General features: G+C 32.1%; 3 protein-coding genes across 3 annotated transcripts in view; 1 reads left to right on the forward strand and 2 right to left on the reverse strand.

Annotated features, from left to right (window-relative positions):
- LOC115890300 (ADAMTS-like protein 3) overlaps positions 1-25629 on the forward strand; it is a 1070176-nt gene that overhangs the window by 290548 nt on the left and 753999 nt on the right. The gene's annotated exons all lie outside the window — the stretch shown is intronic.
- Positions 13810-14181, reverse strand: LOC115890280. Its single transcript, XM_030910459.1, has one exon. The coding sequence runs from the start codon at positions 14179-14181 to the stop codon at positions 13810-13812; it is 372 nt and encodes a 123-aa protein (XP_030766319.1).
- On the reverse strand, positions 15497-23916 carry LOC115890302. The gene is made up of 2 exons (XM_030910479.1): positions 23303-23916; positions 15497-16411 (listed from the first exon to the last, which is right to left on the reverse strand). The coding sequence occupies exons 1-2, from the start codon at positions 23745-23747 to the stop codon at positions 15600-15602; spliced, it is 1257 nt and encodes a 418-aa protein (XP_030766339.1). The 5' UTR covers positions 23748-23916; the 3' UTR covers positions 15497-15599.

The raw sequence follows: 25629 nt of genomic DNA on the forward strand, positions 1-25629 counted from the left end.
ACATATCAGCACAAGTCTAGAGGAATCAATTAAAACCATTTTCAAAACTGTGATTTTTTTCCACCGATTTGTCTAATTTGACTGGGCTATTCAACATTTTATAAAAAACATTTTAAATAATATTATACAACATTTAACGCAAAAATAAAAAAATTATAATTTTTGAACAGAACATAAAAGAAATAACTTAATAAATAAACAAAATAAAAATTTATTTTCTTTCTACATTTCTCATTTGTAAACTGGTCAATTATTAAATTGCAATCTAATTTTTCGATATTTGATCCTTCAATGATAATATCCTTCTATACATCTCCTTCTACATCCGACTTACATGTATTTTTCGAGATATTGGCAGACTCTTCAAATGCTATGTCATCGATATTGCTAAAAAACACTTAAAACGTTCGTTGACAGTGTGATAGGTTTTAGTTCGTCTTTCAAGATCTTGAATTATGGAGTGGTATTGCGTAATGGGCTTCCAGCTTAAACTTCTTTTTGCCACTTAGGTGAACTTCATTTTCTTTTGATTCATTGAAAAATACTTTTCTTTTTCTAGTTCGAGAAATATCTTCTTTATAGGTTTGTTGTATCCTATAAAGAAGATATTTTCTTTCTTGTATCCACTAAACTCGCTGCCTCAATTTCGATACCGTCAAAATTTCCACGGAGTGTTTGAACAAATGATACCAGTGACTTCAATAACTCGATGCTAGTAAATATATTTAGTGATGGATCTTGCAAAGCTTTGCTCGTAGCATTAACTTTTTCTAAGATTTTAAACCATATGGTAGTCAACAATGCAGGTTCGAAATTTTAGTTAAAATATTTACTTTACCTTTTTTTAAAAGACCATTTATTTATTAACTTCTCCATTTTCATATTTATATTTTTTTATAACCGAAATACGGGCCCCTTCGGGTCCCGGGCCCCCAAGCGGCCGCTTGTCCCACTTTATGTATAAACCGGCGCTGGGTATATTTCTATTCCCGGTATTATACCGGGTATTTACTATGCGGTCCTCGGAAACTCCTTTTATTAAAATTAGGATGTTCATCTAAATCTACAGGTATATACATATATACCAAGATTTTATTTATCTACAAATTGGGTACTTACCCACCGCTCATCACTGACCCTTTTCACCTTTTCGATAAGTTATAAGATAATCGAGATACAAAGGTTATCGAAAAATGCAAAAATTTCTACTAATTAAAAAATAAAAAGTACAAGAAAGAAATAAAATAACTTTGAACTAAGAAGGCTAGGATAAATATGTGTGTAGCATATTTAGTTTCATAATAAGTAGAACAATGATGTGAAAACAGCATCTTTATATCCCTACTCATAAACCAGAAACCCCATAAAACACACAAAAATGGGACATCCTGTACATCTAGCAATCGCCAGTCGATATAAAAATAATTCACACACAATAGTCTAAAAAATGAAAGAAAAAAACAATATTGTCTTCATATTTGTGAAAAAATGCATGTCCATATTCATGTAATCGTAGCGACAAAAATAAAAAAAAAATAGAAATAGTGTGCATGATGCCTTTACAAAAATATCTGAAGAAATGGGGATTGACATCATTAACGTTTAATTAGTATGTCATATTTCATGGTTTCGATATAAATTACATAATAAACTTTACTCTATTGTTGACTCGCCTTGTACATTCATACTGATATACCTTGTACATGATAATGAAATATTCGGATTTATTAAAAAAATATATATTATTAAAATTAATTTTTTATTTTTGACACGACAAAGAATTGCAGTTTTATAAAATAAAAATAATGCGCCGTTCGGATTTTTTAAAAATTTTAGAGGTTACTAGATATTTCGTATTAAACATGTAGCTGCTATATTAAAAATATTTTGTGGTGTGTTGTTGCATAATTGACTAATTTCCAAGCATCGAATGGACGAAGGAAGGAAACGAAGAGATGAAGGAACGCGAGGAAGTAACGCGAGGAAGTAACGCGAGGAAGTAAGGCGAGGAAGGGACGAAGGAGCGAAGTGTGAGTATGGGGCTTTAGTGTAAATAAATTGTGTTTAAATAAATTGTGAGTTTCTATCCACACGGAACCGACGAAAAACGTAACAATATTATAAGCTAAATAAACTAGTGATGAAGAAGTACTTTGTTACATAATAAATAATAGTTTTAGATATGGAGTATTTCCCGAACAGTTAACATTATCATTAATAAAGCTATTTTGTTTTCTATTGTATAAGATTGCTTTCTATTGTATAAGAAGGTAATGTAGAGCCATTGACAAATTATAGACCCATCAGTTTGCTTCCAGGTTTCTCTAAAATATTTGAATTAGCTATAAGTTCTAGGGCAAAAGGGTTTATGCCATTCTTGCGGGCTATCCAATACATTTCAACATGGGTACATCAAAGGGAGATCCACATAAGAAGCTATATTTCAGTTTACAGGTAGGATACTGGACTTATTAGAATACAACAAAAGATTTTTAGGTTTTAGGTATGTTCTTGGATTTATCCAAGGCATATGACTCATTAAATATAGATTTTCTTCTAACCAAATTAGAAAGATATGGGATTAGGGGAAGTGCCTTGGCAACTATTTAAGTCATACCTTAGTAATCGCAGGCAAAGAGTAATAACACAAAAAGGAACCAATTCTGCTGTCTAGTATTTTGAAAAATAACTTGGGTGTTCCTCTTAACCTATATTAAACAAAGAAAAAAAACAATGTATTGGTTTTTAGTACAAGAGCAGAAAATGTCAATAATATACATCTAGATCGTCTTTCAACGCAAGAAATACGCAGTTCTTAGGACTTTGTATTGACGAGTTCTTGTATTGGACTGACCATATTAATAAGTTGTCATTGAAATTGAACAAAATCGCCTATTCGATTAGGATCATATGACAGTACATGAACAGAAATAAATTAAAGATGATATATTTTGCGAATTTTAAATTTGGCGGTGGGTGTTCTGTTAGTTTGGAAAATATATTTATTTGTCAAAAGAGAGTAATAAGGTTATTTAATAATATGGCTTTTAAAATCTTGTAGGAATCTGTTCAAAATAAATAATATATTAACAAGTAACAGTATACGGTATGTACATACATAAACGAGTGCATACATTTCTTTATTTAACAATAAGTCAATTTTTAAAAAATATTCACAGAATCATAACTAAATAATACAAGGACATTCAATCTTGCTTTTCCAGTTCACAGATTTACACTAACAGTAAAATGTGCATGCTACATGTTGGTAAAATGTTTTAACAAGATATATCTTAGATATCTCTTAACAAAGATATCTAACAAAGGTATCTAGAATAATTGATAACTTAACAAAAAAAATATTTTATTTTCTAAATATTTCCCGCCCGAACAAAGTTGTCGCATTTAAATTCTTGACATCTATATTAAACAATGCACTTAAAATTATCATTTCCTCGCACGCCATTAACTAGAAATTTAAAGTAGAAAATTTATTATTTAAAAAAATACAATTCTTTTTATTATTAAGCTTAAGGTGTAGGAATGCCTAAAGATATTTCAAAGCACAATCAACACCCAGCATTCGTATGCAAATCAGGCGCATTCTCATTAATATAAATTATCCGCTAAAACATTTATAAGCTTAGACAATTTCTAATGACCCAATTAACGGATGACTTTAAAACCTTTTTATCTGAGAACACATGGGCTTTATCGTTTAGATGACGATCGGTCATAAAAATGACAGCTGAAAAAACAAGTTTATTTTCGGTTATTTATATTATATGAAAGTTATGGGAGAAACGATATTCTCTCTAAATCATATACAGGGTAACAAATTTAAAAATAACAATCGAGGATATCATTTAGATACCTAAAGAATATTTTCGTCTCTATACGTATGAGAGATTAGATTCTTCGAGGTCGCTATTGCCCTTATTAACTGTGTTTTTTTCAGATCTATTGTGTCCTCTTTTGATTCTTAAGTTACATTCTCCAGTCCTATCCAAAGACAACAACAAGTCAGTTTTAAAAAGACTTAATTCTTAAGTCTTAAGTCAATTCTAAAATCAAAATGATTTAAGTCATAAGTCAATTTCAATATAAAGTTCAAATGACTTAAGTTTGAAGTCTTTGACTTAAGTCATTTTCTTTCAAGTCAAGTCATTTTTGTAAGGACTTAAATCTTATAAAAGACTTAAATCTTTTAAAAGATTTAAAGTTTTTTTGTAAAATGACTTAAGTCATAAAAAAAAGATTTAAATCTTTTTTACTGACTTAAATCTTTTCTAAAAATACTAAAATCTCATAAAAGATTTAAATCCTCTAAAAGATTTAAGTCTTTTGTAAAAGACTTAAGTCATTAAAAAAAGATTTAAATCTTTTTTAATGACTAAAATCTTTTCCAAAAAGACTTAAATACTTTAAAAAACTTAAATCTTTTTCTAATGACTTAAAAAAGACTTAAGTTTAAAAAAGACTTAAGTTTTCTGTGAGCTTGCAGCTCTGGTCCTATTCTTTTTTGGAAAAGTCTAGCAACTTGGAGACTGAACTCTCCATATAGCTCTCTGTCAGTGGCCTATCATTGCCTTTTACAGATAACCGCACATTTGACAGGCTGTCGCTCCAATAGAAAACGTGTTCCTACAGTGTGACTGAACTTTCTGAACGTATTTCTCCAGTGAAAAATACGTGTTCTGACAGAACCTGCACATGGTTTCGCATACCCATTAGCTTTATGAAGGATATTCCTTGTTTCGGTCCTACTATTCCAGCTATATACTAGGTTGTCTCAACTTGAATGGGTACGCCTTTTATCCAATTTTCCTTTCTTAGTATGGTTATGCTAAATTTGTTATTAAAGTTATACCTTATAGCTGTTGTATCTAGATGTACCCCCAATATGTTGGCTGCTTTTAGCTCTTCGATTAGCTTCTGATTTTCAGCACTATGCGACTGGCTTATGTGCTGCTGACCGTGAATTAACCTGTGCATGGCAGATCTGGCTTTGCTTTGTATGATAATATGTAACGGTGGTAAGTTCAACAAAACTTCCATCGCATAAGTGAGAGTGGTTTATATGGCAACAGTTCTATACAGGCAAGCAAGCCTTGTCTAAGAGATATTTAAAATAAGATTCATAGAGGAACCTTAATAACTACTAAATCTAAGTATTTTTGAACTCGCCTGGCTTACCTCTTTTTTTATCACGAACCTACTACCCTTTTATGGCAAAAATGTTAAAATTTTTAATAACTAGCTGTTTGAAAATAATGTCTATACCTTTTTTTAAGTTTCCCTTTTGAAAGAAAGTCTGGATTTTTGTCTATCGAAGAAACAAATAGAATCCACAAAATTAAAATGTTATTTTTTGCAACCACTACTGCGCAGGATCCAAACGAACACTAGATGTCAGAGACTTTTTAGTTGTAACACTAACCCTTGCGGTGAAGATGGAGGGAAACCCCCTAGCAACAGTGGAAACATTAACATTGCTTAAAGTTCCAAGGAACCTACTCCAAAAGGAACTACAGAAGAGACAGTTGGCACTTGCGCGAGACCAGCCTCCACAAGTGGCACACAAGCTACCACATCCTGTTGTAAGGGTCGGAAGCCTACCTCTAGACACACAACAATCTACACGAGCTATAATTTTCTCTACCCGGCCTGGGCCAACCAGACGGGCTAGACGACCCCCTGAAAGTAGATATCAGCGGAGCAGGAGCACGGAGATACCTCCGACTGATCCACAAGACATTTACTCCAGAGGAAGCAAAAGCGAAAACATTCCTTGAAAAAGAGGAGACTAAAGGAACCAAGAAACGGCCTTGTGTATCTCCAACAAAGGGCAAGAGCGAGATCGACCTCTGCTCCGACAAGGAGAGAGGCCAGGATTGAAAGCCGGTCAACTCCAAGAGGCAAGCAATGACGTATCCCAGTGTAAGAACATCGAGTTGGCGACTCATCAACTCGAGAGAGGAGGGCCATGCTCAGGTCCTCACAATAGGAATTTACCTCAAATCCAAGGAGGCAATAGAGAAAGAGATGTACATCCTCTATTATAGATCCGGGACAACACCGGTATCAGGTCTAAGGAAAGACCAAGTTAAAGAGGTGGAGAAAATGGAGACAGATCCTCCAGCCTCCACCTCAAAGGTACCTCAGCCAGAGACAATCTCCTCGACTGTGAAGGGCGCGGAGGGTCAAACCTCAACCGTGAAAGGGTGTATGCGCTCGGAGGAGGTAGATCTATTGTCTACTCCTCGGAGGAAGAACATCTGTTGTCAGAGGAGGATGGAAAATCTCTCTGCAACTTTAAATGGTAATGTCTGTAACAGGAAATTCCCTACCTATGATGAGTTATAGACTATAGGATGAGTTATAACTGAAGACAGGAGGACACAATAGATCTCTAAAGTCATGGTTATTAATCCCCTCTCACTCGTTCTACGTTCTACATTCTACTCGTAGAACTAATTTGTCTAATGGAAAATGATTTGTCTAATGGAAAATGCTTAATGTTTCAGGAAGTATATCTCCTCCCGTTATTAGAAGCATATCTAAATACTACTCAGGGAACACTTTAGTTTTCAGCATCTATTATAGATCGTCTGATATAATGACGTTCATTTCGTAAGTACATTTGATTTTTTTACTTAGACTTTGTTCAATATATTTAACATTCTCCTAATAGTATTTTTTTATCTGGCGTGTATTTAGGTTTGCTACTTTTCAAATTATATCATCCTGTATATTTTTTAATATCAATTTCGTATCATCGTATCATATATCATATTTACACCTGTAAAGATACTATTCTTCTGAATGAAATAAAAACTTTGTCAGCTTAATTGTATTTTAGAGAACTAACATTTATTATTAACTTATTGAAATTTATGTTTTAAGTTTCAACATATTCTAGTAGATTTTATCATTTTATATTAAATGCAGACTTATCTAATATCGATATAATCTTATATCTGTCTATTAATAACTTAAAAATGCATCCAAATCGCTTGGAGGTTTAAAATATATCTTATCTTTCAAACTAAATTATTATTTATTTATAGATAGTTCGATATTAAATATTCGACAGCTTATAATTAATTATAAATTTAATTCCCACATGGACACCTATTGAGATAAACATATAGGGAATTATGTTCCCGAACATGATTATTACAAATGGTGAGCATAAATGTGAATTACGAAGGGCTTCCACCATCAATGTAAAAACGATTAAACTCTCAAACTAATCTTTGCCAATTCGGTAAAATTTTTCGATCGATAGTTTTTCTTAATATTATCTTAATATTAAGTTAATCTTAATATTATCTAAAATCTAACAGTTTTGCCAATTATTTTCATTATTTTGGATCTCTCTGTATATGCATTGTTGTCTGGGGAACGTGATTTATTGGTAAATTTTTAAAACCAATAATCAACGATTAGATTTTTATAGAAAATAGAAGGTATTTGAATTATACTGATTTTAAAGTAAATTCAAAATTCCTTATCGAATACCACATATAAACTAATAATTATATACTCAGAAATATTTTATCTATGACAAAATTTTCGAAATATTTCTGAGAAATTATGTTTGTATGTAATTTATTTGCTAGTTATATTATTAAGTGGAGAAATAACTAACTTTATTGTTAACATATTACTCACATTCATACTTATTCTATATCAAAAGAACCGTATTGATATTTCAAAATAGTTCTAACTCAATGTAGAACCTCTGATGAGGGGTAGGGGACTCAAAAAACTCACAATCTTTTAGGATGTTTATTTCAAAATTCAATTTGACTTAAAATTGGGGCGACATGTTTCGGGATACATTTAATTTCCATCTTCAGGCTCAGAAAGACAAAAGTCACACCAAGAACCCATACCACTCGGAAAAAATAAAACAATTGGATTGTTAAAATTCATTAAACAATTCTATCACTGTAATTGCAAATCAATCCAATTTCTCAAAAGAAAAAACCCTACGTTGTTGTTCTAATCAATAAAGGCTTATACCATAATTCTCAAACACAGTCTTATATTATTTTCTCGGATCAACGTCTAAAGTATAGTGCTGTGATAATGTTCATTAATTAACATTATCACCGTTTAAGTTTTTCACATTAACATTATCACATGTTTTTCACATTTTTGCCAAACAGCTCCAAAATCTTTGTGTAACTCCATAATATTTGTGTGACTTGGGCATTAAACATTTATAGCAGAATATCGGTTGGTCAGGAACATAATATAGTTTAGCCACAGCATGCCCATATTTCGCTGTTTTCCTCCTTTATCAGATATTATTGCTACACCGACTACTACAATAGATTTGTTCAAAAACGCTGCGATTTTAGATTTTATAACGGTTTGTATGAGCCCCTTCAACTAGGACCTTTACATATCTATTGATTGCCTATTCTTAAAACATTACATTCTCCAGATACTCCAGTCATATACTTTTCAAAAAGTGTAATAACTTGGGAACTGAACTAGGCCTGTTCCAAAAACGGCTATACCGGTTTAAAACCAGTATTGGCTGACACCGGTTTCCAAGTATGGAGTACCCGGTGTTCCGGTATTATAGCCACAACCGGTGTTAATCTCGACACCGGTGTTAATATCGTTTTTATCTCGATACCGGATTTGACTTCGACACAGGAGTTCATCTCAATACCGGTTTTGCCTATTCCGGTTTTTCTCCGAGATCTCCCTAATCTAAAAGCGATATCGAGATTAAAACCGGTGTCGTAGTCTCGAGATTAAAAGCGGCATTGAAATCAATGCCAATGTACAGGGTGGGTCAAATTCGACGCTTTTAAATGGAAACACCCTTTTCTATAGGAAATAGACAAAAACTAATATCGGTGTCTGGAGCTCAATTTTTGTCAAAAAAATGATGGTGAAAACCGCATATCGATATCTGTTACCGTTTCGGAGTTACGGGTTGTTTTTCAAAAATATGCATTTCTAACAAATCGCTGTAACTTTTTTGCTATGGAAAACTTTGTATTTATATGAAAACATTTCCAAAGCACCTTTTTACGTAGAATTTAATGGTTTAAGTATATTTTTTTTAAAATTAATAAAAAATTCCTTTCCAAAAATATAACACACTTGATATTTTGCTCGATTCCTCTTCGAGATATAGAGTATATAAAAATTCGCCCGCTTTAAATAAGTAGACTTTGAACGGCACCGGCTGTAACGCAAAAAAAATCTAGCTGTGAGCATCAATTAAAATGAAAATAATATTTGCTATGAGAGACGCAGAATTCTATAACAATTTATAACATTTTAAAACAATTTTAACCCACATCAACACATTTAAACTATATCCAATAACAATAAAAATAAATTGCAAACCAAGACATGAGATTTTGCTACAGGTGTTTGACTTATCAACAGTCTTCTGTTATGGACAGACCCGGCAGTTTTTGAACATTTCTCGCGGAATTCATTAACTCAGTGGGGGTGAAAGATACCCTCGCATAACTGCTACGTATTTCTAATTCTTGTCTAGATTATACGCTAGAATAAGAAACCTTTATTCTCCCGCAAATGTATCCATAGGCTTAGATCCATGGGCACTAAGTCAGGCGGCCTCGATTGGGCCTCGACGGCCAACGGCTGGGATCTTGGTTAGCTCTTCAATTATTCTTGAAATTGGCTGCAAAAATTCAGAGGCAGTGCGTCGCCTTGCTGGAAAAATATGTTTTCGAGTTCCATTAAAGGCATATCATCAATAAGGGGTCCAAAGCCTACCAGTTAAAAGTGGCGAACTTTAAAAAATTCTGTATTTCGAAGGGGATTATAACAAAATATCAAGTGTGCTATATTTTTGGAAAGGTAATTTTAAATTCTTTTCAGTTATTTAAAAATATAGAGGGTGTCCCAAATAAAAAATCATTTTTTCTGTTGATAACTCTTAAATTATTAATTTAAAAAAAATTATACTTAAACCATTAAATTCTACGTAAAAAGGTGCTTTGGAAATGTTTTCATAGAAATACAAAATTTTCCATATCAAAAAAGTTACAGCGATTTGTTAAAAATCCACATTTTTTAAAAACACCCCGTAACTCCGAAACGGTAATAGATATTGATGTACGGTTTTCACCATCATGTTTTTGATGAAAATTGAGCTCCAGACACCGATATTAGTTTTTGCCTATCGATCCATACTATAGAAATGGAATCGATATCTATAGAAATGGGTGTTTCCATTTAAAAGCGTCGAATTTGACCCACCTTGTACAGATCAACACCGGTATCGACATCAACACCGGTGTCAACAGCGATTTTAAATCGACAGCGACACCGTATTACACAAATTGTTAACATCGGTACATCATCGTTAACATCGGTACACCGCACCACCGACTGAAAAACCGGTTGTAATCAATACCTAAAACCGGTTTTCAAATTTCAACATCAAACAGATCCAGACAGATCGAGTATGTCGACTTTCAACATTCTACAACCAAATTTTAGCATTTTATATGCCGGGTTTATGTTCTAACCAACGCTTATTCAAGATCAGTTTTTTTAGTTTCTAATTTTACGCATAATATGTTTTATTTTATATCTCGAAAACTGTTAGAGATAGGTATAGGTTAGTATCTGAAAAAAAAATATGAGATATGAAAGTAGTTTCGCCATATTCGATTCATCATTAATCGATTCCGAGTGGGTTGTGATGTTTCCAAAAATGTAATAATATACCAGGTATTCAATTTAAAATAACAAAGATCCTAAAGTAAACGCCACGAATGTTTGGGAGTGATTAATCGCTTGATGAAGTTAGAATCGGCATGCGCGCTATCTTTTTTACATTAAAAACGTAAATTTTTACCGCAGACGTAGGTTTTAAAGGCCCGGTCTAATCATCTGCCTGCGCGGATAATGAATACGCACCTTTAGCGTGATTGACAAAGACGATACTGTATCGCGTTTCTTTGATTGATTCGTTTTTGTGCGTCAGTCCATTGGTGTACTTGCAGTGCGACCAATGGGGCATTCCAGTTTATATTTATAACCAAATATATGTTTTGACAAGACTTTGACAGTTAAAACAACAAATTTCAACAGATTATATATTGATTATTATATGACTTGAAACGCCGCGGCACTGGAATTAAGTTTTATGTGACCTTGAACAGATTAGTTCACATGGTAGCGACCGATGAATCACTCCCAAACATTCGTGGCGTTTACTATACCACTTAGTATGAAGTTGCAACACTGCTAAAATAATTTAGACAGATGGATCAGGTGCCTTTATGCAAAAATCCAAATTTTCAAAAAAATCCTATTATTGGTTCTCCATAAACGTTTAACGTACCAAGGCCGTGAATCACTCTTTACAGCTCTTTGCAAATGTCTTTTCATTACCTAGTATCAGCTAGTATGAAGTACCGCATGTTTACCAGACTATTGTATTGACATAATTGAAAAATATTTTTATTCTGATTAACAAATTATGCACATATGTCAGTACTACATTTTTAAAACAACATTTTTGACAGTTTTTCTATCTCTGCTCATAAAGTTCAATAGGGGTTAGGGCACACAACACTCGGCGTTTTCAATGAAAGCAGGTCTGTCTCTGGGATTGAACATCTTCTCCAACTAACTAACTAGTCAAAACTTTCTATCGGATTTGCGTGATTTATCTTATACTTGGGGAAGGTAAAGTTTAATCAATATGGAGTCGGGCGTGTATAATTGTTTAATGAAGTGTGTCTCTGATAAGAACGTCCAGTGTTTTATAGTAATTAGTGTTTTCAGTAAAGCGACCGATAACGTTTAATTTATATATGTATCGTGGTATAATTATATGAGATTATGGTTTGATTAAAACTAGATAGTGAAATTAAAAAGTTTTAGAGGTGAGGGATAAGTTGTAAATAATTAAATAAATATAACTTTTTTGATATATTATATTATGCTTATTATAATAGCTATTAATAATTCCCATCCTGCCAGGATCGCCATGTAAAGGGACGGGATTATAGCCAGTAAAACCAAGTATAGTTTAACACATCTATTGAGTGAATGATCATAAATTAGTACAAAAGTAATAAGGTGTTGACGAAATGCTTACAAAGCATTATTGCATATTTCCCAAAGAGCGATGAACCCCCGAAACTGGTCTATTCGCTATGCAATATTAGTTATTATAGTTACTATGCAAATAATAGAATATGCCTGCCATATTGTTTAAACATTAATAAATATAAGTTTAGAATGCTGCCCAATTCTTGAGATGATTGCACTATTCTCTGATTACACTATTCTCTATATGATTGCTTAAATTTTGTAACAGATGGATACATTTGATTTACTATTTGTGTGTGTAACAATTGTATCGACTGTATGCTTACAAAAAATATATTGGTAAGTCTATATGTCATATCAATTCAACTACTATAAAAAGTTTTGTTTGGTTGTCATCGAGTAAGTAATGATCAAGGAAACCAGTAAAACTAAAAAATATGATCTACTTAATTAAAGAGAAAAGCGGCAATGCATATCCAAGATCAGACCAATGGTCACTGCATGCAATCTAGATCATTATTGTAATAATAATCTAGATTGTGTTGATATAATTCAAAACATGTCTATACCTCTGTGACGGATTCATCTCTTCAAAAAAGTCCTATGGGAAATTTCGCCACTGTAAGAAAATCTACAAAATAAAATAGTTATTTTTTGTAAACACTGCTGCTTTAATCCAACGGAGACTAATTGTCAGCAGTGGTTTACTAATAAAAAAATATGCCTAAACGACAAAAAAATGCTTAACGTTTCGGGAAGTATGTATCTACCCCGTTGTAGGAAGCAAAAAATAAAAAACACAAAAAACAAAGAAAAAAACTATTTAAAATATCTAAATGCAACTATTCGAGAACAATTTTTTTAAACAGATACCTACGTCTATAAAAATATTATTAATTCATAGCGTCATTTTAACAGAACATCAACGGTTTTTATACGGTCAATTAGTCTCCGTTGGATTAACAGTGTTTAAAATAACTATTTTATTTTGAAGATTTTTATTCAGTGGCGAAATACTCAGGACTTTTTTCCTTTTTTGAAGAGACATAATTCAAATCTATGTCGTCTCTAAGAAGCGTTCTAACAAAAACAAAGCCGGAATCATTGAAACAAGAGAAAAAGTGAATCTACCAGGTGCCTTGTGAATGCTGTGAGTCGTATATTGGAGAGACTAACTCTAAATGTACGACATAGCGAGCACAAAACATGAACAAAAAGATGAAACAATGTGAGGTATTGGACCATTTTTGGTCAAAACAAAACATTATAAAGTGGTCGGAAATTCGGGTTCTCCATAGGGGACCTCAATGGAAAAAGCGTAAATTTAAAGAAGCCGTTTTTATAGCAAACAATTAGGTATAACATTTTTTTTTGGGAGGGAGAAAATCTTCGAAAGGTACCTGCCTGATGTGTGACAGCAGGTAGTATGGGATTTTTACCCACTAAAAAACCGCCTCTAGTTTCATCAGCTGTCAATTGAGTAAGGAACCACGAGTAGGTATTACTTCTCACTCTCTGGCTATTATCTTAGCTGTGTTGCCTGCTCTCCAGTCTGTCATTTTCTTTTTGTGAGATGACTTTTTTCCCATATAGGAGATAAGCTTCCAGTGGTCTTCGCTTGCCAGCATTAGCCTGAGGAGATTATCAGGAGTATTTTTTTTTCCTATTTGCACTTCTATGGTAGTACGTTGTTCCTGCCATCGGAAGCATTGGAAAAAGGTATGCTCTGCGTCATCAAAATCCCCACAATAGAGGTATTGCGGTGTTTAAGGTTTTTTTTTCCAGCTTAAATCTGCAGAAGTAGGCCTGAAAACAACCATGTCCAGTGAGTAGATGAGCCAGGTGGTCAGAACCATGTTTTCTGTCAATCCACAGTAATATGTTTGCTATGAGGCGTTTACTCCACTGAACCACTTCACGCATGGCCTCCCACCTATTTTGCCAACTGTTCAGCGTCTTTTGTCTGGCCTCAGTTTTTGCGCATTTATCTGCTCCTATTCCCATGGTCCTTTCCTCCACCTGAAGGTTGATTGGTGCTATTCCTGCAATAACCAGTACAGCCTCAGTAGACACAGTACGGAAGACACAGCACATCCTGATAGCCATTCTAATTAGGTGTAACATGTTTAGCAATCCTAGTACGGTAAAAAACATCTACGATACGGCAACCACTGATAAAACACACCAATGCAGGCATCCTAAGTGGACAACCTCACGATTCACTGCTAACTTCTTCACGGTTGAATATCTGGCTGTGGTAGAAAAGCTCTGTAGTTTTAGGAATTAGGTTAGTTTACACTTTATAACGGTCACTTTGTAACAAGGTCATTCTAACCGAAGAGTTGTGATAATCAGAATAAATCAAGGCAATGGAAGTCGGAAATTATTTTAGTTTCAATACTGAATCATTGTCTACCACATTCAAAGAAATATCTTTGCGTGTTGACTAATGAAATTTAGAGCATAAATATAATTTTGTAGTAAAATTCCATCTTTTTTTTTCAGTTAAAACTTTCAGTGTATACGCAATTATTAATCTGTCTTACCTGACAGGTATAACGTTATGCTTAAAAGAAGGATACTACTATACTCTAGTTCACTTATCAAAAAAAAAAGTCATTTTTTACTTAATCGCCAAAACTATGAAAAATTAATAACGAATAGATAAAAGTAGTAGGTAGTTTTTTTCCAACTAATTTACATAAATTTCTGTTAAAAGCTGAAAGTTTCTCTACAAAATCGAACTACTGCACTTCTATATTACGAGATAGAATAAGAGGGAGAGAGATGTCTGTTCCTGAGGTCTTTTCGCCGCCTTAGTTTTTATTAAAAACTTTAAATTTATGTTTTTACATTAAATATTATGAGTTCGTTTAAACCTAAAATGAGAAAACTTCTTTTTAAGGCCTTTAATTACTATTTATTTCGTTTTTTTTTTAAATCAACTTAAAAGAACTCTCTTGATGAGATCTGGATCCTAGATTCGTTTTTTTTTCTCCATTTAGATTCTTATTTTATTGGTATAATATCTATAAGTCATAGCTAAATCCTTAGCTAAACCTTAATATCACTAAGGATGGGGAATTTTTTTAATAATCAAAATTCTAATAAATCCAAAATATACCATTTTTTTATAGAAAATTATTAATATCTTTCCAATCTATTTTTATTTGTAATAATAAACATATCAAAAATCTATTTTTTAAAAAAGAGCGCCTTACTTATCTCATAGCCATAAAAATAAACTACATAACACATCATAAACCTCAAAGTTTACCCAGATATTAATTGATTATTTATTTTGACTTTACATAATAATATACGGGGTGATGCATCACCGTTAGAAACACAGAAAATCCCATGCAAGTTTTGAACTTTCCAAATATTACACTACTACGTTATATCTCAATAAAACATTTACTTTTGGAAAAAGAATTATATTTTTTAAATTTAAGATAAATATTTAACCTTTTCTGTGTAAACAAACTGAAGTATAATAAATATAAATTTGGTAATAGATTAAATTAAATCCACTTTCTCTTTGCAGCTTCTTCTACAATGTACCACAATTTTTCTTTGCACTGCTGTGTTAATTTAAACGCTCCAGGTTTAGGAGGACCATTGGTTGCTGGAGAACTTGAACCATTTGAAATACCATTTGGATTCCATTCACGCACTTTTCCTGGCGGTTTTCGAAATCCTCCCTTAGGTCCAAAAACAACGGGCAAGAGAAATAGGGAGTGATAAACTTGATAAGGACCTTCTATTTTGAGTTCTTCCTGAAAACTTTCGTAAGTGAAAGGATTAATGTCAACTCTCAACAATTGAAGTGTTGAAATAAACTCGTCATAGTAGAACCTGAGGAGTTTGTCGAAATGGTACTTCAAAACTGGTACTTGGACACTGGTCAGCAGAAAAAAGATCACGTCGCAAGCTGGAGAAGCATAATCGAAAATCTGGAAATCTACCAATTTGATATCGACTACTTCTTCGTTGGACAATTTAAACATGATATTGTTAACCCAGGCATCGTTGTGAATAATTGTTGCCCAAGGTTCTCTTATTCTTTTTATCCTTAATTTGCCTTTTTCCAAGGCTCTGGCAACTCTAGGTGCTAGATGGGCCGTCTCGGGGTTTTCGGTTATTACATTGTCATAGGTCATAAATGGGGGTTCTGACTTCCACTCGTATATGTAAGGTTTTACTTTTGCTTCGAAGATATCTGGGCGTTTTAATTTCAATCCCACTACCGTAGCTTGAAACTTGGCGAATGTCTTCAAGACTAGTTTGGTGGTGGGTAAATCGAAGCCATTTTGTCTGTCCAAATTTTTAAAACCTAGAAAAAAAATTGTAGACGATTAAATTAGAAATATTATTTTAATTTCTTTAATAGTTAATTTTAATAAAAAAAATTGCAGATTTTCTTGTGTCGCAACATGCGTTATATACTCAAAATTTATTTTATATTAGATGTTTTAGATATTCAACATAAATCTATTACAAATCGGGAAAAGCGTTATTTTTCGTATATCCCCCCTTGAAATATAAAAAATTGTTGCTATCGGAAACTTCGGCAGCATATTCTGAAAGAAAGTATTCTGAAAATAAGTATTAAAAGTTCGTATAAATTTATGTCCCAAAATGCTTTGTTTCGGAAATACAGGGTGTAGAAGTTTCATTTTTATTTCGAATTTCTCCAAATAATTTCTGAACTAACATCGATATTTGGATGAAAATTGGTGTCTGAGAGTTTTTTGCCCTGAGAAATTTGATTTTGATCAATATAACTCCTCCTAGAACTCCGTGTTCGACAGGGTTGCGTCTTGTCTCCGCTCTTTCTTAACCTGTACTCGGAGATTATATTTAGAGAAGCAACGGATCGAATCCAGGGCGGAATCAATTTCAATGGAATCCCAAAAAACAATATCAGATATACCGATGCTACGGTTATAATAGCCAACGATATACAAGAACTGCAAAGCATCATAGATTCCGTAGATTCCGTAGTCCACTATAGTGAGATGTTTGGACTGCATCTCAATGTTTGCAAGACCAAACTATTGGTCTTTTCTAAGACTCCAATAAATGCACACCTGCGTGTCAAGGGACAAACAATCGAACAATTGACCTCAATAAGATATTTAGGAGAGGATTATTTTTTTTATTTTTTTTATTTTTTTTATTAATGGAACAAGCGAGAAAAATCTTCGTGAGTATGAAATCATTTTTTACAAGACGACATAACCTCAGTGCGGAACTCAGAACTCGAATGGCCAGATGCTACGTCTTCTCTGTGTTATTTTATGGATGTGAGAGCTGGACACTAAATTTACAGACCGAAAAGAGAATAGAAGCATTCGAAATGTATGTGTACAGACGGATGCTGCGAATCTCATGGGTACAAAGGATCACCAACGATGAAGTACTCCAGCGCATGCAAAAACAAAAAGAGATACTGAACACCATCAAGGAAAGAAAATGCAATATCTGGGTCATGTGATGAGAGGTGATGATACGAAATACTGCGCTTCATAATAGAGGGCAAAGTGCAAGGGAAAAGATCAGTAGGAAGACGCCAGAACTCATGGCTAAAAGATTTAAGGAGATGGTTTGAACACTCATCTGCGGAAATCTTCCGGGCTGCAGTTTCCAGAGCCACAATTGCCATTTGGATCGCCAACCTTCGGCAGAAGAGGGCGAGATAAGAAGAATATAACTCCTACTTGTAGAGGGCGCCACCCACATCTTTCTTAACTGCTTCTTAAGAGTAATTTTTTTGTCTGTACCTGTATAAAAATACTAAGAAAAAAATATACATTTATCATGTTTTTTACGTCGAGATATTTGGAATCGAAATTATCAATGCCTGTCATCATTGACATAAATTAAACATGTTGACTAAATTTGCCGACTGAAATCAAAAATTTGAAATATTTTTGTGCCAAAAGTTCAACAGAAAGTGTTTTATCATAATTTTTTCGAAGAAAACATTTAAAAAAATAAAAAGTTTCCAAATTTATCATTTCAGTTGAATAATTATCTATACTTACCATTGTTTATTTTTTGTCAATAATGACATGTATTGACTATTTCCATTCTAAATATCTTAAGAACAGCTGCTCGTAGATTTTTATCAAGAGAAATTTTTTACGTAGAAAATGGCTGAAATGTTTATTTTGTCACACAGTACAGTGAAAAGTTCAAAAAAATAAAAAAAAAACATGTAGGTGGCGCCTCTTACAAGCAAGAGTCGTATTGATATCGAAATCAAATTTTTCATTCGAAAGAACACTAAGACACTAACTTTTATCGAAATATCGACTATAGTTAAGAAATTATTTGGAAAAATTCGAAATAAAAATGAAACTTCTACATCCTGTATTTCCGAAACAATGCATTTTATTGGACATAAATTTATACGAATTTTTATACTTATTTTTATCTGTAGAATATACATGTGCTGCCGAAATTTTCCGAATACAATTCGGACCACCCCGTATATTTCTGTAGGGACTTCTACTAATCCAATTATTTATTTTTTAACCATTGATTTATATATTAATTACCTACTCCACAAATAATTATTTAGTTCATAATAATTAGTTATTACTAACCCTTTCAGTAATATTATAATTAAGCATTAATTAACGGCTATTCGTAGGTATGTATCAAAACTGCATTTGATGTACCCATTTGCAATTAAATTAATGCATGTGATATGAATTCCAGCTTGAATAATTATGCTTTGTTTGTATAGTTGACTAATCATACAATAGAATATAGAAATTTGATAAGCCTAAGTGAAGTATCACTCTTGTCACGTTATTTGTTTTGATCTTTAAAACATTTATTAGGACACAGAAAAATGCAGTCATAGCTACTTTTAGTTTTTAATGATTGAGAGCGTAGGTTTTAATTGTTTTTTTTCCAAGAAGAATTTAGAGACAAAAATTAAAATTATCACTACTAACTGTGGTACTTCATAATTAAGACTACATAAATTAAATTAATATTTTTATATTTATGTATTTGACGTTTCTGTCCTTTATCTTTAAGTAACTTGATTGACTGGCTTATCTTTTTGTATTATAAGGTCTAATGTACAGGGTGGGTCAAATTCGACGCTTTTAAATGGAAACACCCTTTTCTATAGGAGATAGACAAAAACTAATATTGGTGTCTGAAGCTCAATTTTTGTCAAAAATATGATGGTGAAAACCGCATATCGATCGGTAACAGATACCGTTTCGGAGTTACGGGGTGTTTTTCAAAAATATGCATTTTTAACAAATCGCTGTAACATTTTTGCTATGGAAAATTTTGTATTTTTCTGAAATCATTTCCAAAGCACCTTTTTACATCGAATTTAATGGTTTAAGTATAATTTTTTTAAAATTAATAATTTAAGAATTATCAACAGAGAATTTGATTTTTTATACGGGACACCCTGTATATTTTTAATTTATTGAAAAGAATTTAAAATTGCCTTTCTAAAAATATAACACACTTGATATTTTGCTCGATTCCTCTTCGAGATATAGAGTATATAAAAATTCGCCCGCTTTAAATAAGTGCTTTAGGGGCTTTAGTAGTGGCATATAAGTGCTTTAGGGGCTTTAGGGGCTTTGAACGGCACCGGCTGTAATGCAAAAAAATTCTAGCAGTGAGCATCAATTAAAACGAAAATAATATTTGGAGAGATGCAGAATTTTATAACAATTTAAAATATATTTAACCAACATCAACACAAGTAAACTATATCTAATAACAATAAAAATAAATAGCAAACCAAGACATGAGATTTTGCTACAGGTGTTCGACATATCGACCGTCTTCTGTTATGGACAGACGGGGCAGTTTTTGAACATTTCTCTCGGAATTCATCAACTCAGTGGGGGTGAAAGATACCCTCTCATAACTGTTAAGTATTTCTATTTCTTGTCTAGATCATACGGAAGAATAAGGAACCTTTATTCTTCCGCAAATATATCCATAGGATTAGATCCATGGGCACTGAGTCAGGCGGCCTCGACGGCCAACGGCTGGAATCTTGGTTAGCTATTCAATTATTCTTGAAATTGGCTGCAAAAATTTGCTGATAACTTCAGCGTTCAGAGGCGGTGCGTCGTCTTGCTGGAAAAATATGTTTTCGAGTTCCATTAAGGGCATATCATCAATAAGGGGTCCAAAGCCTACTAGTTAAAAGTGGCGAACTTTTAAAATTCTGTATTGTAACAAAATATCAAGTGTGCTATATTTTTGGACCGGTAATTTTAAATTCTTTTCAGTTAATTAAAAATATACAGGGTGTCCCAAATAAAAAATACATTTTTCTTTTGATAACTCTTAAATTATTAATTTAAAAAAAATATACTTAAACCATTAAATTCTACAAAATTTTCCATAGCAAAAAAGTTACAGCGATTTGATAAAATTTTTTTGAAAAACACCCCGCACATTTTTGAAAAACACCCCGTACTCCGAAACGGTAACAGATATTGATGTGCGGTTTTCACCATCATGTTTTTGACGAAAATTGAGCTTCAGACACCGATATTAGTTTTCGTCTATCTTCTATAGAAAAGGCAGTTTCCATTTAAAAGTGTCGAATTTGACCCACCCTGTACAGGGTGTCTTAAAATCGACCCTCATTATTGGGATCTCGAAAACTAGAAGAGGTACGAGTAGGTTTGCCAGTTTTTGGTATCGGGATCCCGTTTTGAAATCCATGGATTTTAACCTATAATCCCGAGATCCTGGAATTGACTACCAGAATGAGAAATGTGATTTAAACAAATACTTAATAAAAATGCAGCTACTTACATATATGTAAAAGAAAATGAGAAAAGAGCTTTATTAAAATAGACAAAACAAAGTAACATTCATATTTAGTAAGTAAAAACAATACAATTCTTGTTGCAAATAAAAGTTAATAGCGCACACGGAAATATAACTTTTAGATATTGGCTTTTTGCTTAGTAAAAATACAATATGATCTTTGAAGGACTAAGTGTATAATAGTCGTTTAATCATTTTAGATTGAATGATTCGTGGAGATTCGGGGATTTCGGGGATATTGATCAAATAGCACCATCTTAAAAGTTTAAAAGTTCCGAATGCTTCCGAAGATATTTGACAAAAAAAAAACGAATATTCAGTATATTATTTTTATTTTTTCATAACTTTATATTTGAATAGATATATCAAAATTTAAGTGTCACATTCTCATTGCTACTTTTTTGTTCTACAAGATGGTGCTATCAAATTTTTAAAGCGACGTTTCGTCTCTTTGAATTACCATCATTAATTTTCTTTTTTAAATACTGCCTTCGATTTTTATTAAGATTTTTAAGGACTTCTAAAGTCCAAAAACCAATTATGTAATTGATTTTAATAATTTTCTGGTAACGTCTTACTAAAGGTCTTACCAAAAATTAGAATATATTAATGTCTCTCTCAAACACATTCTTTTAGTTCTTATGAAAATTACATTCCTATGATTTTTTTGAATAACTGTGATACATCATTGGTTTTGGGACCCCAGACATTCTTAGGACCGAATTAAAAAAAAAGAAAGCTGATGATGGCAGCCCAAAGACGAAACGTTTCTTTGAAAGTCTTTGGAATCACACCATCTTGTAGAACAAAAAAGAAGCAATGGGAATATCATATTTATTTAGATATAATTTCGTAAAATAAAAAACTTGCGAATTTTGTTTAACTACAAACCTAAAGTTGTATTTCAGGAAAATAGTTCAACTTCTACAAGATGGCTCAAAAAACTGAAGGAACGGTATAATTTTTTTAAACGGAACACCCTGTATTTTATTGCACTATTGGGTTCCTTTCGGATCTTATGTAAAGTGATCCGAAATAATCCTAAGATATGAATAATCCTAAGATATAGTAAATATATTTCTATAGTTTCAGAGATATTAATAAATAAATAATAAATATGTATTTTTAGCTTTTCAGTAAAAAAAAATATTAAAAATACTAGAACTGCCCTGAAATTAAAACTATATTGGATATTTAATTTAGATGGTCTGTACTTGGAACTATGCTCTAAATATCATAGTTTTAAATCATACAGGATGTTCAAAATTCTACGCCAAACTTTCTAAAATATAAAATAATTTTTCTTCGTTTTTTTTTTTAATAGAACACCCTGTATATTATTTCTTTATTAGATGGAGAATTAAAAAATGAGCATTTTTGTATATAGAGTATTTCAAAATGTTTAACGGTTTTGTAGATATTTAGAGTTTTATATTATTTTATATCGCATTTTCCTCAGTAAATTTGTATCAAAGCCACCCAAGAATTTTTTTCTCGTATGTTACAGTTGATAGAGCCATATATGAAATAATACCCCGAGTATTTGCCAAACCGTTAAAAATCTTGAAATACTCTAAGTATAAAAAATGTCTATTTGTTAATAATGCTTCATGTAATAAAAAAATAATATACAGGGTGTTCCATTTAAAAAAAAAACGAAGAAAAATTATGTTATACTTTAGAAAGTTTGGAGTAGAATTTTGAACATCCTGTATGCTTTAAGATTACCATATTTACATTACAGCAAAGTTAGTACAGACCATCTAAAGTAAATACCTAATATAGTTTTGATTTCAAGACTAAGTTTTTGTATTTTTTATAACTTTTTTAAGAAAGGCCGTAAAAAAATATATTTTATCTATTTATTAATATCTCTGAAACTATCGAAATATATTTACTCATATCTTAGGATTATGTAAAGTGATCTGAAAGGAAGCCAAAAATGCAATAATATACAGGGGGTTCCATTTAAAAAAAGTCATCCCGATTCACTCACACTTTTTTGAACCACCCTGTTGAAGTTGAAATACATCCTAGTACATATTTTAGGTTTGCACTTAAAAAAATCTCAAGTACTTTATTCTAGGAGCTACAGATGCCCGACGCACTATTGCCGCACCGTGATAGCTATTCAAATAGAGCCATAAAAAAATAAAATTAAATGGCAAATATTCGTTTTTTGCCAAAAATCTTCGGAAGTATTTGGAATTTTGAAACTCTAAAGGTGCATGTCACTTTTTGAGTTTTTTATTTATTTCTTTTTTTGATCAGCATCAAATTGCGCAACATTTTCTCTATTTAACCAACCTCGTATCTTTTTAGTTTCCGATATTACAATGATGAGGCTCGAATTTGGGACACACTGTACAATATTTTTCACGGGACTTACCGCTGATTTTCAAATTTTCCATTAAAATGACGGCATCCTTATCTATATCGTTAGAACTAGGATTCAAGCTGATCCTTGCGCCATATAATTCCGGAAAATAGTCTAACACTTCAGCCACATTGGCCACGCCTTGTTCTTTTTGGAATAGCTTCAAAGCGGGCACTATTTCCGCATAAAACCCGATTTCGTTTTTGTAGGTCACCTTTGTATTGAATATTTCCTGTTGCATGTCAGTTGGAGGAATCAGCTTGGCCACCGCATGCACAACGTGTTCCTTTTCATCTTCTTCCACTGTCATATCAACTACTACAATTTCACTTCCAAAATTTTCTCCCACTTCTGTCAGCGGGCGTACTTCATGCTTTACTATTCGACCTTTAACATGATCTTTTGTTAAACTTTCTAAATCTTTTATTGAAGTTGTTGGAACAGTTGGCTCAAACATTTTTTATTTTATATTTTTACTATTCACAATAATTATAAACTAGTTAAATCTGCGGCATTTACCAAATGAATACTCAACAAACTCAAACTGAGAAAAATAAGGGACTTACTAGTTAGATAGGTTGAAATTTTATATTAAATCTTTGGCTTGAGTGTTGCCTTGTAGATAAATAAATTCTATGTATTGTGTAATTGATTATCAAACTCGCAATTTGCGCACGATAATTTTCTAAAGTATTTTGGAATTACTAAAAATCATTACTGATATCAATAAGTGGCTTAAATATAAAAAAAAACAGATTAATATAAAATTAATTACGTGGAATCGATAAATGTCACTGTAAATTAAGAAAAATTGTACATTAAGCATTAATGTTAGTAAATAAAAATGTCTATTTGTTAATTTTTTTTAATAAAATATAAATTTTTGAGAAAAGATCAGTCATTTTTTAATAAATGGAATATAATAGGCTTGGTGCATTCACCGCCGGTGCTGCCACCATCGGAGAAATATCGTAATCTACCAGTATATTTATATAAATAGTTACACAGATTTAAATAGCGAGTATATGAAAAATGTATTATATGTTTATATTAAAAGTGTTGGGAAGTATAATATGTAAAAATTTAAAAAATAAAAAAGTAAATATTTTGATATCTTCCAGAAGGTCTAACTTGTATTATAAATTATTATCCCAGTATAGTTAGCATAGTTTTACCCACCAGTTTTTTTAGTGGGGTCATAATAATTGAGGCTATGTCGGCTGTAACGAAATATTTTAAAGGTAAATAATTATAATTTTAGAAAATGTTCATAAAACATTTAATCACTAATTGATTAAAAAAGGTATATCACTAATATTTCGAGTTATACAGGGTGTCTCAGATTTTAATCGGGAAAATTTAATAGACGATAGAACTTGCAAAAATAAAACAAAATATTCATATCAACTTGTAAGATTTAAAGCTTCCTTTTTGAGATATAGGGTGTTAAAGTTACTTAAAAAAGAGAAAAAATTAAGATATTTGAGAAACTATTTAATCGATTTTGATATAACTTGACCCGTTTATAATACTTACTATGGGACTTAATTTGATGTAATTAGATTTAAGTTTAATGGCCAGGGGCGGCGGTGGCGCATCACTGTTAAATTATTTTAAAGGAAAAAATAGGCACGCCACTGCTTTTTTAGAAGTTTAATATTATTGTTGGATTTAGTATTTAAAAATATTATTTTTTTTGTCTCCTGACTTCTTTGTCTATCTTGCTTACTTGCGAAAAAAAAATAAATTCATTTATTCACTCCACCCTGGACAATAAATTAAATAATAATGGTTAGGTTATAGACAAAAAAGTCAGGAGACAAAAAAATAATATTTTTAATTGCTAAATCCAAAAATAATATTAAACTTCTCTAAAAAAGCAGTGGCGTGCCTATTTTTTCCTTTAAAATAATTTAACAGTGATGCCCCACCGCCGCCCCTGGCCATTAAACTTAAATCTAATTACATCAAATTAAGTCCCATAGTAAGTATTATAAACGGGTCAAGTTATATCAAAATCGATTAAATAGTTTCTAAGATATCTTAATTTTTTTTTTCTTTTTTAAGTAACTTTAACACCTTATATCTCAAAAAGGAAGCTTTAAATCTTACAAGTTGATATGAACTTTTTGTTTTATTTTTGCAAGTTCTATCGTCTATTAAATTTTCCCCATTAAAATCTGAGACACCCTGTATTTTATCCTCTCATAGTGTATATTAGAGGTGGCCAAAGATTGAACGAGTCGTTCATTTGAACGAGTATTAAAAATGAATCATGTGATTCGATTCACTGCTTAGAATACGGTTCGTTCAGTTGAGTCGTAGCCAGCACGGATCCA

Source organism: Sitophilus oryzae, unplaced genomic scaffold, assembly GCF_002938485.1.
Source record: "Sitophilus oryzae breed Bouriz unplaced genomic scaffold, Soryzae_2.0 scaffold_860_pilon_pilon, whole genome shotgun sequence".
In the NCBI taxonomy this organism is placed as follows: domain Eukaryota; kingdom Metazoa; phylum Arthropoda; class Insecta; order Coleoptera; family Curculionidae; genus Sitophilus; species Sitophilus oryzae.

Excerpts from the sequence above, each read along its gene's own strand:
- LOC115890280 (XM_030910459.1), bottom strand. The coding sequence starts at position 14,181 with ATGGCTATCAGGATGTGCTGTGTCTTCCGTACTGTGTCTACTGAGGCT.
- LOC115890302 (XM_030910479.1), bottom strand. The coding sequence starts at position 23,747 with ATGTTTGAGCCAACTGTTCCAACAACTTCAATAAAAGATTTAGAAAGT. Across the intron at positions 16,412-23,302 it reads GGAAAATTTGAAAATCAGCG|GTTTTAAAAATTTGGACAGA; the intron begins GTAAGTCCCGTG and ends TTTTTTTTCTAG.